The sequence below is a fragment of the Colletes latitarsis genome, chromosome 8, assembly GCF_051014445.1.
Source record: "Colletes latitarsis isolate SP2378_abdomen chromosome 8, iyColLati1, whole genome shotgun sequence".
In the NCBI taxonomy this organism is placed as follows: domain Eukaryota; kingdom Metazoa; phylum Arthropoda; class Insecta; order Hymenoptera; family Colletidae; genus Colletes; species Colletes latitarsis.
Window position 1 is genome coordinate 13,579,296 of NC_135141.1, and position 16,822 is coordinate 13,596,117.

Here is a 16,822-nt window from a genome sequence, read left to right on the forward strand (position 1 = left end):
TACTAATTTCAGGTAATATTAGTGTAAATATTTTGAAATTAGATGAATAGAATTGAATATTACAAAATGTTAAATTTGTCTTTTTATTTTCTATTAACTATCCAGCACAAAAATATACAATTTCATTTAGGAAAACATCAATGACATAATTTGTTTTGAATAGTTTTTTTCTGATATTCCTAATTGAAACGATTCAATTTATACAGTATTATTTAAAAATTATTAAACAAAGTTTACGAGATTCATAGGTGTTACGTTGAATTTGATTTTTTAATTATGTTTACAAAAAAAATTCTACTTATACAAGTGTTCTATGGTTTTTCCGTCAAACTCTGAGAATTTTAATCCAGAAGTCAAAAGGAGAAAGAAATATTATATAAAGTTTGTAAATAAACATTTTGGTTTAAAGCTAGAAACTATATTAAACATATTACATTTACAAAAAGTTAAAAGAATTAAAATCACAGTTATTATAACTCAGCAAAATATTGAGGAACTTTGTGGAATATTAAATTCAATAGTTTATTGATGTCGAGATGTAATATGAGATTTTAATGATAGTAAAGAATATGTAATTATGTAGAGCAGATAAACACAATCAACCTTTTATGTGCTGTGGCAGAAAATTCATTACTTATTCTCTTTATACAATGTTTTTTCCTAACTGTAAAACCAAAGCATTTATTCGCAAACTTTATATAATATTTCTTTTTTCTTTTCATCTCTAGATTGTTCTCACAATTTGCTGGAAAACCACAGGATACCTTCTATATCACCGATACTTTGTATAATAACGATTAGAATAAATTGTAAGGATTTTGGATTTTACAATCTTACATTAGTATCATCAAGGTTTATTATTTATTAATTGTAAAACTACAAATGATTTTTCACACTTTAATATTTTTGTATTGTCTTTACTTTTATTTTTGCTTTAGGTGAAGCAGACTTATGGCAGTTTTAATATTTCGACAAATCGATCATTATTACAAAAGTCTTTATACGTATGCTCATACTGAAGCTTAAGAGTAGAATATTTTTTCGTAAAAAATTGTATATATTCAGGATGAGTCGAATCAACCTCTAGAAATAAACGTCCACCAGTTTTTAAAACCGAGGAAGCATATTTTAACAAAGGTTTAATTATTTTTAAACCATCATCTCCTCCATCGAGCGCTCTTAAATCTTCATAACTAAACAGTAGAAACATAACATTGAAGTTTGTCACAGTAAAACCAAAAGAATACTTAACACGTTCCGTGCGCTGAACTTTCCGTTCAAGCCATTGGGTATTGTCATTGTAAAATGAAGAGTTTTTTAAAAATTTATTATCCAATCAATTATGAGCATCTTAATACTATTATTGCTGCGTTTATTCGACCGTGGGGCGTATACGGCTCAAGCGGCGTGGTAGTCATTTTTTTTTTTACTGGAATTTGTTGCAGCTGCATATCGTGTTTCGATCAGTCACTTATCCGTGTGCCATTGATGAGACAATTACCGCTTTACTGAAGCTGGGTGTTTGGGTGCGTCGAATCTGATGTCTTGTAATAACACTAATAATTCTCTACCTATTGGACCAAGAAGAAATCGTCACGAAATTAAAAAAAAGGAATGGCAATTTTAATTCGATAAGAGAAGGCGCTGTAAAATTTATTACGAAAAAAACGTTAAAAATTTCTGTTCTCAATCGGCAAGAAACTGTACTGTAAAAGTTGCAACGTTCTGTGATAGTTGTGTGGATAAACCACATTTATGTTTACCATGTTTTAACAAAGTTCACCGTAACATCCCTTTGTGATTTTATACAAACTTGTCATGTAAATACAGGGTGTTCGGCCACCCCAGGGAAAAATTTTAATGGGAGATTCTAAAGGCCAAAATAAGATGAAAATCAAAAATATCAATTTGTTGATGAAGGCTTCGCTAAAAAGTTATTAACGTTTAAAGTTCCGTCCTTTCTGAATTTTTTTCTCGAAAATGCGCAGATATTCGGGGATATGTCTATTCGCCAAAAATGATCGTAATTGACCCCCATAACAGAAAATAATTTTTCCAAAATGAATTGAAATTTTTTTTTTTCGTCGAAAAATTTCGCAAATTTCTCGAATTTTTTTCTCGAAAGTGAGTAAGATTTCGAGAGTATGTCTAATGACCAAAAATGATTGTAATCGACCCAAGCAACCGAAAATAATTTTTCCAGAACGATTTGAAATTTTCCAATTTCGCCGAAAAATTTAGGCACCTACCCCCTCTCGATTTTCCTTAAAAATTAGTTTTTGATTTTTAATAATTTCGCTTGACGTTCTACAGAAAAGTTGTTTAATACTTTTTTGTAGGTACCTTTTGGCTCTACTTCAGAAAAAAGCTTCATTGAAATATATTCACTATTATAGGAGTTATGGCTGTTTGAAAATTGAACCATTTTTTTGAGGTTTTTCCAACATTACGGGGCCAAGGAACAACCTTTCCAATATTTTTATAATTATTACATATTCTACACTAAAATACGCGGCATTTGGCTTTTTGAACATTAAAATTGTCCAATCCGTTCAGAAGTTATGGTGTTTTAAAGATTCGCATGAAAGGGTATAGCCGAATAAGGGGGTCAAATGTGCCCCCAAACCGAATTGAACGAATGATGGGTCATTCGATAGCTTATCCAAAAAAAACCATGTGTGCAAATTTTTAACTTGAAATCTCGACCGTGGGGGTAGTAATGGGGTGAAAACGAAAATCATGTTTTTGAACAATTTCTCTTAACCTATTGAGTAAAAAAATGTAAAAAAATTCAGAGACACTTCGGGTACTGGGATACATATTTTGGGAGATTTTCAGATTTTTTGATCGAAGAACCAGGTAGTAAAAAATAAAAAACCGCAAAAAATGCCGAAAAATGCCAATTACGTATTGAAGGAGGCCCGGAACTACTTTTATACTTTTACAGTAAACGCGTATTGCTATTACTATTATTCTCAATTTTTTTCAGATTTTTCATTTTGGTGCGCCGCAGTGAAAAAAAATAAAAACCGATTTTTTCCTCATTTTCTGCGTATTAGAGTAACTTACACGTTGAATTTTTATGCATTCTTCAATATGCGAGTATTTTGTACACTGTTTAATGTTTCTACACTAAGCAAAATTACATAACAATTGAAAGAAATAAAATAAACCAACCGTTGAGCGGAACATACCTTAAAAAATCAACGATGTTTTCAACAGGGTCGTTGGCGCAGCGTTAGAGTGTCCGACTGTGGAACCGCTGGTAGTTTTTTTACCGTAGGTTCGAGTCTCTCTTTGCGACTTAGAATTTTTTTTTATTCGTTATTTTTTTTCCCAAATTCTAACTATATAACAATGGTTTATATTTATTTATAAATATTCTAAAGGCATTTTACAAATATTTTAACCTGAAATATGTATAAATATAATTTTGGAGCGATTTTTGCGTAGGATGATTATCTTATCTCCACATCATTTAAAAATAACTTCAAAAAAATTAAGGATACATATTGTTAAACTATTGCAATATTTAATATACTGTTAAAATCCAAAGTGATTTGAGAATTCGGTTTATGACAGTTTTCTGGTACATTGTAGTTATTAGGAATCGTTTTTTTCGTAAAATTATTTTTCGTTATTAGTCACTCTTTAGCAAGTTACTCTGTAGCAAACATTCATATTTATCAAAGAAAGAGAAAAAAAAGGAAAGATCTGCTTGATCGAAGGGGGAGAAGAAGTAATAGTAAGCCAGTATAGAATCTTCTGTTCTAATCCATTCACAATAGTCAAAGGTAAGAGATTTGAAAACTAACATTTCACATTAAGTTCAGTTTAAGAGATGTTAAACAATAATCGTGGTTGACAAAAAAAATAAGGACGCAAAGACGCTCCAAAATTATATTTATACATATTTCAGGTTAAAATATTTGTAAAATGCCTTTAGAATATTTATAAATAAATATAAACCATTGTTATATAGTTAGAATTTGGGAAAAAAAATAACGAATAAAAAAAAATTCTAAGTCCCAAAGAGAGACTCGAACCTACGGTAAAAAAACTTCCAGCGGTTCCACAGTCGGACACTCTAACGCTGCGCCAACGACCCTGTTGAAAACATCGTTGATTTTTTAAGGTATGTTCCGCTCAACGATTGGTTTATTTTATTTCTTTCAATTGTTATGTAATTCTGCTTAGTGTAGAAACATTAAACAGTGTACAAAACACTCGTATATTGAAGAATGCATAAAAATTCAACGTGTAAGTTACTCTAATACGCAGAAAATGAGGAAAAAATCGGTTTTTATTTTTTTTCACTGCGGCGCACCAAAATGAAAAATCTGAAAAAAATTGAGAATAATAGTAATAGCAATACGTGTTTACTGTAAAAGTATAAAAGTAGTTCCGGGCCTCCTTCGATACGTAATTGGCATTTTTCAGCATTTTTTGCGGTTTTTTATTTTTTACTACTTGGTTCTTCGATCGAAAAATCTGAAAATCTCCCAAAATATGTATCCCAGTACCCGAAGTGTCTCTGAATTTTTTTACATTTTTTTACTCAATAGGTTAAGAGAAATTGTTCAAAAACATGATTTTCGTTTTCACCCCATTACTACCCCCACGGTCGAGATTTCAAGTTAAAAATTTGCACACATGGTTTTTTTTGGATAAGCTATCGAATGACCCATCATTCGTTCAATTCGGTTTGGGGGCACATTTGACCCCCTTATTCGGCTATACCCTTTACGGGAAGCATTTTTGGCCTGAAATTGTATTTTCGGTAAGGAATTTTTTTCTCGAAAATGGTTAGGATTTCGAGGGTATGTCTATTGACCAAAAATTATTATAATTGGTCCCTGCAATCAAAAATAATTTTTTTAGAACGATTTAAAATTTTTTAATTTTGTTGAAAAAGTTCACACCTCGAATTTTTTTCTCCAAACTGGGTAGGATTTCTGAGGTATATCTATTCATCGAAAATGATTATAATCGACCCTTGCAATCTGAAATAATTTTTTTAGAACGATTTGAAAAATTTTTTTTTCGCCGAAAAATTTCACCACCTACCGAATTTTTTTCTCGAACGAGGGTAGGATTTCGGGGATATGTGTATTCATAAAAAATGATTGCAATTGACCCCCGCAACCGAAAATAATTTTTCCAGAACGATTTGAAATTTTGTTTTTTCATCGAATAACTAGATTTTCGGTAAGGAATTTTTTTCTCGAAAGTGCGTAGGATTTCAGGGGTATGTGTAATGACCAAAAATGATTGTAATTGACCCCCGCAACCGAAAATAATTTTTTTAGTATGATTGTAAATTTTTTAATTTCGTCTAAAAATTTCACTACTTTCTCGACTTTTTTTCTCGAAAGTAGGTAGGATTTCAAGGGTATGTGTAATGACCAAAAATGATTGTAATTGACCCCCGCAATCGAAAATAATTTTTTTAGTATGATTGTAAATTTTTTAATTTCGTCTAAAAATTTCAGTACTTTCTCGAATTTTTTTCTCGAAAATAGGTAGGATTTCAGGGATATGTGTAATGACCAAAAATGATTGTAATTGACCCCCTCAACCGAAAATAATTTTTCCAGAACAATTTGAAATTTTCGAATTTAATTGTTAATAACTTTTCAACGAAGCCTCCGTCAACAAATTGGTATTCTTGATTTTCGTCTTATTTTGGCCACTAGAATCCCCCATTAAAACTTTTCTCAGGGGTGGCCAAACACCCTATTTAAGGTAATTATTTAGAAATGTGGGGGGTCTCACCGATTTCGATGATTTTTGAATATGTCGTAGAAATCAACATTTTGAACAACTTTTTCCAATACATATAACCGCCGCGCGGCCTTAGTTTTTGAGATTTTTCTTCAAAAAGATTGCTACTACTACAATGAATTCTGTCCATATGTACAGTTACCGAAGAAAGTGGCCATACACCACAACACGTTCAGTTTAAACAATAAAAACTTTGATTATAGAAGGCTAGTTAACTATGGAAGGCACACATGCAGTTAGGGAATTAACACAGCTTTCAGATAGTATGAATTTTATTGTAACTTAAATAAAAATACAACAGACAAATCTCAAATGCCGAATTAAGTAAGAAAATCAGCGAGAAAAAAGTATTCATAGAGAATTTTGTTTGTATGTGAATCAGTCATATTTATAGTAATTAATATTTCGTAGGATATCCGTTATTATCAATAATCGCTTGTAATCGCCTGGGCATAGATTCAATTCAATTATTTGTTACATTTCTCTTCATTTTTTCCCATTCCTCTTGCAAAGCATTTGTTAAATCATTTTTATTTGAAATTTTAGATTTTTGCAAACGATGTTTCAATTCTCGCCATATATGCTCAATTGGATTCATGTCCGGTGATTAAGGAGGAGTTTCCACAACGTGAGGCGTATTCTATGAAAGCTATTCTCTAATTAAACGAGTCTTGTGGATGGGAGCGTTATCTTGCTGAAAATAGTAATTATCAGAAATACCTAATTTCCGTGCGCCGTCTTTCAAATTTGATTTTAAAATATCTAAATATTTATATTGGTCTACTATTCCATCAATGAGATGCAAGTTTCCACGCCCATACCATAAGGCTACTTCCACTATGTTTCACTGTAGGTCGAATATTTTTCGGCCTTAAAGATTCTTCCTTTTTTCTGTACACCAACTTTCGTCCATCTGAACCCCAAGTATTAAACTTGCTCTCGTCTGAGAAAATAACTTGGCTTCCAAAAATCAAACGATTTATTTATGTAAATTTTTGCGAAATTAAGTCTTTTTTCTTTTTGCACCTTATTGACGTAGGGGTTTTTCCTCGCTACTCGTGCGAAATACCCTGATTCTTTAAGTTTGTTTGATATCGTTTTTGGACAAATTTTGTTACCAGTTCTTGCTTCTAATTCTGCTGCGATTTTAGGTGCACTTTCAAATGGATTTTCTTTTATTCTCTTTATAATAAATCTTTCATCCCTTTCAGTTAACTTACTCGGTCTCCCGGAACGACGCATATTTTCAATTAATCCTGTACTTTTGTACTTATTAACCATACAGGGTGTTTGGCTGCCCCTGGGAAAAATTTTAATGGGAGATTCTAGAGACCAAAATAAGACGAAAATCAAGAATATCAATTTGTTGATTGAAGCTTCGCTAAAAAGTTATTAAAAAATTAAATTAAAAAATTTTAAATTATACTAAACAAATTATTTTCGATTGCAGGGGCCAATTATAATCATTTTTAGTCAATAGACACACTCCCAAAATCCGACGCATTTTCGAGAAAAAAATTTGAAATGGTATGACATTTTTCGACGGAAAAAAAAATTTCAAATCGTGTTGGAAAAATTATTTTTAGTTGCAGGGGTCAATTGCAAGCATTTTTGGTCAACAGACATACCCCCGAAATCCTACTCAGTTCCGAGAAAAAAATTCCTTACCGAAAATATAATTTCTGGCCAGAAATATCTGCCCGAATTTTCATGCGAGTCTTTAAAACGTCATAACTTCTGAACGGATTGAACGATTTTAATGTTTAAAAAAGCAAACTACGCGTATTTTGGTGGGGAATATGTACAAATCGCAAAAATATTCGAAAAGTTGATCCTTGCCCCGCAAAATGAGAAAAACCCCATAAAAATGGTCCAATTTTCAAACGGCCATAACTCCTATAATTGTGAATATATTTGAATGAAACTTTTTTCCGAAGTAGAGCTCATGGGTACCTACAGAAAAGTATTAGACAACTTTTCTGTAGGACGTCAAACAAAATTACTAAAAATGAAAAAGGAATTTTTAAGAAAAATCGACGAGGGGTAGGAGCCTAAATTTTTCAACAAAAAAACAAATTTTTAATTAATTTTAAAAAAATTATTTTCGGTTGCGGGGGTCAATTACAATTATTTTTGGTGAATAGACATACCCTCGAAATCCTGCGCATTTTCGAGAAAAAAATTCAGTACGGGTGAAACTTTAAACGTTAATAACTTTTTAACGAAGTCTCAATTAACAAATTAGTATTCTTGATTTTCGTCTTATTTTAGCCTCTAGAATTCTCCATTAAAACTTTTCCCAGGGGTGGCCGAACATCCTGTATAATGTCTGACCACAACTGTTATTTTCGGTTGCGAGGGTCAACTTGAATCATTTTTGGTGAATACACATACCCCCAAAATCCTACGTACTTTCGAGAAAAAAATTCTTTACCAAAAATATACTGTGTGGAAATGTTTGTATAACTTTTTAACGAAGCCTCAATCAACAAATTAGTATCCTTGATTTTCGCCTTATTTTGACCTCTAGAATCTCCCATTAAAATTTTTCCCAGGGGTGGCCGAACACCCTGCATATTGTAGACTAGCATAACTCCTTTTTACCATTTCACCAATCTCGCCAAGTGATTTCCCACTTTTCCATAATTCAATTACAATTTTTCTTTCCTCTATTGTAGTTTCCTTATTTTTAGCACTCATTATGATACAAACTATGATTCTTTAACAAACCACGCCAACAACTGACGAAATGCTATGAAAGAAAAGAAACAGAAATAAAAGAAAGACGAGATTCTCCCAAGATTTTGAGTTTTATTGGTATATTTCGCCAATAGATATCACGTATGAATACTTTTTTCTCGCTGATTTTCTTACTTCGTTCGGTATTTGAGATTTATCTGTTGTATTTTTATTTAAATCATAATCAAATTCATACTATCTGAAAGTTGAATTAATTTCCCAACTGCATATGTGGCTTTCATAGCTAAGTAGCCTTCTATAATCAGAGTTATTATTGTTTAAACTGAATGTATTGCGGTGTATGGATACTTTTTTCGGTAACTGTGTATGCCTGTGACTCTGTATGTGTCAGTCCACGATCGCCGATTTTTTCTCTTGTTTGTATTAATCGGCATGACAACCAACGACAAATAATATATAATGTGTCAAGCTAAATCTAGTTCTGTACTGATATCGAATATTCCGAAGTATGGAACTCGCCAAATACATTATACATATAGACTATTTAGCTGAATTCTTCTTCCGTCGACAATATGATTTTAATAATCGAATAATGAAATTTTTCAAAATAATGGCTGAAATCTTTCTCACTTCTGATAATATCAATAAAGAAAATTGAAATAGAAAATGAATGCGTGGCCGGTATAAGGAAATCTAACCCAGACCTAGTCCATTATATTAGTTACTGAGTAGAATAGTTAGGTTTAAATAAGGTTTGGGTCAGATTTTTTTATGCCAGTCGCCTCGATGTATCTATAGAAACAATAAACAATCGGCGATTCGACGTTTACACACACGCTGTCACAGACACGTACGTATAGATAAAATTCATTGTAGTAGCAGCGATCTTTTTGAAGAAAAATCTCGGAAACTATGGCCGAGCGGCGGTTATATGTATAGGAAAAAGTTGTTCAAAATGTTAATTTCTACAACATAAAAAATCATCGAAATCGGCGAAGCCCCCCCTTTTCTAAATAATTACCAAATATAATATTAAACATATTTTAATTAAAATATTTTACTTTAACACTAGGTTTACGGACACTCGTTGCGCATATTTTTATTACAATTCGCTACGTTGACAGTTGCATTAAAATGCAGTTTTTCTTTTAATTAGAGGATACATCCATATCATTACATCAATTCAATTCAACATAATAATATTTATGAATCCTATAACGTTAAGTTTAGAACCTGAATGCGTCAAATTGACGCGTACCGTAAACCTAGTGTTAAACTAATATAGACATAATGAAAAAATATTATATTATGCGACTCGCTTGGCAGAGTAATGTTCAGCCAGATATTTGTTAAACTAATTCCTAAAAAAATAAATGTATTGCTTTGTTATGTTATGCGTCTTGAACTATACACCCTTTCCTTGATAATTATGATTCTTGCACCATTTTAATCATTATAAGACATACGCCAAAAACAAAACAAAACAATAAATTTCCGACCTGAACGGAAAGTTTTCGAAAAACGGTTTGGCACGGAACGTGTTAAGTATATTTCGCTCGCGTATAATACCATATAATTAAATATAAAAAGTAATTCAATTACATTTTAATTTCTGGAGATAATTTAAGTATCTGTTTAGTAGGTACATACGGAGGATTGCTAACTATAAAATCAAATGAATCTGTATTTAAATCAATATTTTCAGGTCCACTTAGTACGTTCGCAAGTTCGATTGTTCCGTTGTCTTTGAGAGTCGCATGTACAATTACAACTTGATTTTCTAAACCTAATCGGTCTCGATTGATTTTAGTTAATTCGCATGCCTGAGGGTTTGCATCGATCGCTATGCAATTTACCTAAAAAGAATCATTGTTAAATGTACGACTTCCATTGCTTAGAAATCAATTTTAATCTAAAAATATGCACATATGTAACATTCATAAGTCGTAAAGTCTAACGATAATCACAGTTTTGTTACTGTGAGCAATTGCAAGAGATATTGCTCCAGAACCGCATCCGAGTTCTAAAATCTTCTGTTCTTTTTTCTGTGAGAAGCTTAGTCTTTTTAACACGAAATCGACTAATATCTCAGTTTCTGGCCGCGGGATGAAAACAGGTGGGACTAATTTTAAAGTAATATCTCGAAAATCCCATTCTCCTATTATGTATTGTACTGGCATCCTGTAAAAATCTATTCTTTATAACTATCAAATGTATACGAAACGCAATATTGGCAAATATTTTTACCTAGATAACCGGCATTCGCACAATGATTCCAACTTAGAACATTGATCTGACGTGAGTCTCACATTTCGAGCATTTATAACATCTATTACCTGAAAACAACTTTTTGAAAGACGAGTGCTCTAAGAAAGAAATAAGTAAACAAACAAGTAAACAATTCAAATATTAGTACTTACGATTAATGACCCATTTACTGCCATTTACACACCTACCTATTGTCATCTTAAACTGTTTTACTTAACTGTCACGATAGCATTTACTCATGGATACAAAATTGTACAGTTATTTCTGTCATTCGCGTTGTACCATTCTTCCACGAGAAGAATGGCACAGAGTGTTTACTTCCTCATTCCTGTGCAGTCCGCTGACTCGCACAGGATTGGTCGAAAACGGTGACAAAATCGGTGGACAGCCAATCAGCGGACTGCAGCAAGAGTGGGGATGTAAACACGCTGTGCCTTCTTTTCGTGCAATGGCGGTAGTCGGTGCGCACCTAACCTAATATTTTATTTCTGTAATGTTTCTAGAATTATACGCATACCTACGTTTTCATTAGTAATTATTCATATAAACGTGGAACACAAAAGTATTTTTTCACTCTAATAACTTTGATTTGGTAATACATAAATTTGATTTTTGGTTAAGAGAACAGTAATCTGCAGTCTGAGAGTGTTGGTCAGCTGACAGTAATGTAATTCGGTAAAACACGTTTTAGAGATAACGGTAATAGTTTCCAAAATATTTTTTTTAAATTAAAGGTATTGAATTATTATTGTTATTAAAGGTATAGTATATTATTATATATAAGAAGAAAAACCCTTTACTTTTAATAAATAAAGAAAAGACAATAATGCAAAATAACTAAAGTTGGAAGTACGAGTGACAGTAATTGGGTTTCCTATCCTTTTATTCGTTAATTGTAATCAGTGATTGAACGGTGCGAATGTTTTCGTTATTTGGCGATTATGATACCTTATTGGTGTTTATGATGTGTGCTACGATGTGCTCGATCGATTCTACAGGTTCTGGAATACCTTCGATCTTGAATCGGTTGCTCCATTCTTCAACAACTTCACCGACCGTGGGGCACTGTCTGCTTATCGTACACAGACGTTGCGTCGATTTATATAACGAGACAGTCTGCCTACAATGCAAATGTATCTCGACATTTATGGCCCTGACAAAAGTATGAACGAGCAAGAGGCCTCTAGACAACATTGTTTTAACATTTAGAAAGGATGATAATTTTTAGTTATGTTTATGCGATAAAGCAATACGATAGCGAGGTAATTCTTTGTAGAATCCCTTGAATTCTTTCTGAACATGGTAAATTGTTGTATGCTGCCATCTAGTGGATTGAAAAGTAGGTTTCGTTACGTTCGTTCTCAATAACTTTGCCGACTGAGAAGAATACGAGCATGGACGAGGTATACGAGCAGATGTTGCATCCACTATACAGGGTGTTCGGCCACCCCTGGGAAAAATTTCAATGGGAGCCAAAATACGACGAAAATCAAGAATATCAATTTATTGATGAAGGCTTCGTTAAACAGTTATTAACGTTTAAAGTTCCGACAGTACTGAATTTTTTTCTCGAAAATGCGCAAGATTTCGGGAGTATGTCTATTAACCAAAAATTATTGTAATAGACTCCTGTAAGCGAAAATAATTTTTCCAAAAGGATTGGAAATTTTTTTTTCCGTCGAAAAATTTCACAACTTTTCGAATTTTTTTCTCGAAAGTGGGTAGGATTTCGGGAGTATATATAATGACCAAAAATGATTGTAATTGACCCCCGCAACCGAAAATAATTTTTTCAGAATTAATTAAAAATTTTTTTTTTCATCGAAAAATTTAGGCACGCCCTTGTCAATTTTTCTTAAAAATTCCTTCTTCATTTTTAGTAATTTTATTTGACGCCCTACAGAAAAGTTGTCTAATACTTCTTTGTAGGTACCCATGAGCTCTACTTCGGGAAAAAGTTTCATTGAAATATATTCACAATTATAGGAGTTATGGCTGTTTGAAAATTGCACCATTTTTATGGGGTTTTTCTAACTTTACGGGGTCAAGGAACAATGTTTTCAATACTATTAGAATTCCTACATATTCTTCGCCAACATATGCGTTGTTTGCCGTTTGAAACATTAAAATCCTTTAATCCATTCAGAAGTTATGACGTTTTAAAAATAAGCAATCAAGTGACATTTCGGGCCTGAAATTATATTTTCAATAAAGAATTTTTTTCTCGAAAATGGTTAGGATTTCGGGGGTATGTCTATTAACCAAAAATGATTGTCATTGAGCCCTGCAGCTAAAAATATTTTTTTCAGAACGATTTGAAAATTTTCTTTTTGCCAAAAAATTTGGGAACCTACCTCCTGTCGATTTTTCTTAAAAATTAGTTTTCATTTTTAATCATTTTGTTTCACGCCCTACAGAAAAGTTGTGTAATACTTTTTTGTAGGTGCCTATGGACTCTACTTCAGAAAAAAGTTTCGTTGAAATATATTCACTATTATAGGAGTTATGGCTGTTTGAAAATTGGACCATTTTTATGGGGGTTTTCTAACATTATGGGACCAAGGAACAACCTTTCCAATATTTTTATAATTGTTACATATTCTACACTAAAATACGCGGCATTTGGCTGTTTGAACATTCAAATCGTCCAATCCATTCAGAAGTTATGGTGTTTTAAAGATTCGCATGACATTTACGGGAAGCATTTTTGACCTGAAATTATATTTTCAATAAGGAATTTTTTCCTCGAGAATGGTTAGGATTTCGGGGATATGTCTATTAACCAAAATTGATTGTCATTGGCCCCTGCAGCTAAAAATATTTTTTTCAGAACGATTTGAAAATTTTTTTTTTGCCAAAAAATTTGGGCACCTACCCCCTATCGTTTTTTCTTCAAAATTCGTTTTTGATTTCTAATAATTTTGTTTGACGCCCTACCAAAAAGTTGTCTAATACTTTTTTGTAGGTATCTATGAACTCTCCTCCACAAAAAAGTTTCATTGAAATATATTCACTATTGTACGAGTTATGGCTGTTTGAAAATTGGACCATTTTTAAGGGGTTTTTCTAACTTTACGAGGTCAAGGAACATCTTTTTCAATACTATTAGAATACCTACATATTTTTCACCAAAATTCGCGCAGTTTGCTTTTTTAACTATTAAAATCGTCCAATCCGTTCAGAAATTATGACGTTTTAAAGATTCGCATGAAAATTCGGTCAGACATTTCTGGCCAGAAATTATATTTTCGGTAAGGAATTTTTTTCTCGAAACTGAGTAGGATTTCGGGGGTATGTCTGTTGACCAAAAATGCTTGCAATTGGCCCCTGCAATTAAAAATAATTTTTCCAAGATGATTCGAAAGTCTTTTTTTTCACTCAAGACTTTCAGCACTTAGTCGAATTTTTTTCTGGAAAGTGGGTAGGATTTCGGGGGTATATACAATGACCAAAAATGATTGTAATTGACCCCCGCAACCGAAAATAATTTTTTCAGAATTAATGAAAAATTTTTTTTTTCGTCGAAAAATTTAGGCACCTACCTCTGTTGATTTTCCTTAAAAATTCTTTTTTGATTTTTAATAATTTCGCTTGACGTACTACAGAAAAGTTGTCTAATACTTTTTGTAGGTACCCATGAGCTCTACTTCGGAAAAAAGTTTTATTGAAATATATTCACAATGATAGGATTTATGGCTGTTTGAAAATTGGACCATTTTTATGGGGTTTGTCTCATTTTGCGGGGTCAAGGAACAACTTTTCGAATATTTTTGCGATTTGTACTTATTTTCCACCAAAATACGCGTAGTTTGCTTTATTAAACATTAAAATCGTCCAATCCGTTCAGAAATTATGACGTTTTAAAGATTCGCATGAAAATTCGGTCAGACATTTCTGGCCAGAAATTAGATTTTCGGTAAGGAATTTTTTTCTCGAAACTGAGTAGGATTTAGGTGGTATGTCTGTTGACTAAAAATGATTGTGATAGACCCCCGCAACCGAAAATAATTTTTCCAGACCGATTTGAAATTTTTGAATTTAATTGTTAATAACTTTTTAACAAAGCCTCTATTAACAAATTGGTATTCTTGATTTTCGTGTTATTTTGGCCTCTAGAGTCCCCCATTAAAATTTTTCCCAGGGGTGGCCGAACACCCTGTATTTTTTCGAGCCATTTCTTTGGGGCACTAGACTCTGGAACCCCATTGTCGTTTTCGTGTCACTCGCAACGTTACCAACAGGTTATAGAAATGAGACAGGAAATGAAATTACAGGAAATCTTTTGTTTTTTAACGGAACAAAAGTTATATGGTCCAGAATTGGGCATCAATCTTTTGAATATACACTGATTTATTTATAATAAATATGGCACAGAACGAAAAAGATGCAACTACAACGTTATCGATTACACAACCAAAAACAATATACAAGCGCACAAACGATAAACGTCTCGAGCGGTTACTTCGCTCGAGCGGGGTGACTTCGAATATCTTAACACAATCGACTAATTTCATTGGAGTATCATTATTTATAATTTTAAAATGAAGACAATTTACCAGTACTATTTTATTCTTTTATTTCTTAAATTCGTGGGTAAATATATGGGGTTTTCGTTAGTACAAAATGTATTAAATATCGCAATTATTAAATTGAAGGATAGATACGAAGCGGATACCGAGCAAAGAATGTAATAAACAACATGATTGTTTTATTTCCGAGGAGTTATTCACTTTCATAACACCTACAATAGTGAATATATTTGAATGAAACTATTTTTCCGAAGTAAAGCTCATGGGTACCTACAAAAAACTATTAGACAACTTTTCTATAGGGCGTCAAACAGAATTACTAAAAATGAAAAAGAAATTTTTAAGAAAAATCGACAGGTGCTGAAATTATTCGGCGAAATTGAAAAGTTTCAGATCACACTGGAAAAATTATTTTCGATGGCAGGGGTCAATGACAATCATTTTTGGTCAATAGACATACACCCGAAATCCTAACCATTCACGAGACAAAAATTACTTACCGAAAATATAATTTCAGGCCAGAAATGTCACTCGATTGCTTATTTTTAAAACGACATAACTTCTGGACGGATTAAAGGATTTTAATGTTTCAAGCGGCAAATAACGCGTATTTTGTCGAAGAATATGTAGGAATTCTAATAGTATTGAGAAAGTTGTTTCTTGACTCCGTAAAGTTAGAAGAACCCTATAAAAATGGTCCAATTTTCAAGCAGCCATAATTCGTACAATAGTGAATATATTTCAATGAAACTTTTTTGTGGAGTAGAGTTCATGGATACCTACAAAAAAGTATTAGACAACTTTTTGGTAGAGCGTGGAACAAAATTATTAAAAATCAAAAACGAATTTTGAAGAAAAATCGACCAGTGGTAGATGCCTAAATTTTTTGGCGAAAAAAGAAATTTTCATATCGTTCTGAAAAAAATATTTTTAGCTGCAGGGGTTAATGACAATCATTTTTGGTTAATAGATATACCCCCGAAATCTTACGCACTTCCAAGGAAAAAAATTCTTTATCGAAAATCTAATGTGAGGCCAGAAATGCTTCCCTGAAATTTCATGCATATCTTTAAAACGTCATAACTTCTGAACAGATTGAAGGATTTTAATGTTTAAAAAAGCAATCAACGCACATTTTAGTAGAGAATATGTAGAAATTCAAAAAATATTGGAAAAGTTGCTCGTTGATCCCGTGAAATGTCAAAAACCCCATAAAAGTGGTCCAATTTTTAAACGGCCATAACTCCTACAATAGTAAAGGTATCTCATTGAAATTTTTTTCTGAAGCAGAGCCCATGGGCACCTACAAAAGAGTACTAAACAACTTTTCTGTAGGACGTCAAGTGAAATTATTAAAAATCAAAAACGAATTTTTAAGAAAAATCGACAGGGAGTAGGTGCCTAAATTTTTCGACGGAAAAAAAAGATTTCAAATTGTTCTGAAAAAAATATTATTAGCTGTGGGGGTCTATTACAATCATTATTGGTGAATGGACATACCCCCGAAATCCTGCGTATTTTCGAGAAAAAAATTCAATACG

The 16,822-nt window shown here is 32.4% G+C and overlaps 1 protein-coding gene across 1 annotated transcript; it reads right to left on the minus strand.

Moving 5' to 3' along the window:
• Window positions 1-225: 225 nt before the first annotated feature.
• Window positions 226-12,015, minus strand: Hemk1 (HemK methyltransferase 1). The gene is made up of 5 exons (XM_076771530.1): window positions 11,701-12,015; window positions 10,732-10,820; window positions 10,452-10,665; window positions 10,087-10,340; window positions 226-1,193 (listed from the first exon to the last, which is right to left on the minus strand). The coding sequence occupies exons 1-5, from the start codon at window positions 11,944-11,946 to the stop codon at window positions 950-952; spliced, it is 1,047 nt and encodes a 348-aa protein (XP_076627645.1). The 5' UTR covers window positions 11,947-12,015; the 3' UTR covers window positions 226-949.
• Window positions 12,016-16,822: the final 4,807 nt, after the last annotated feature.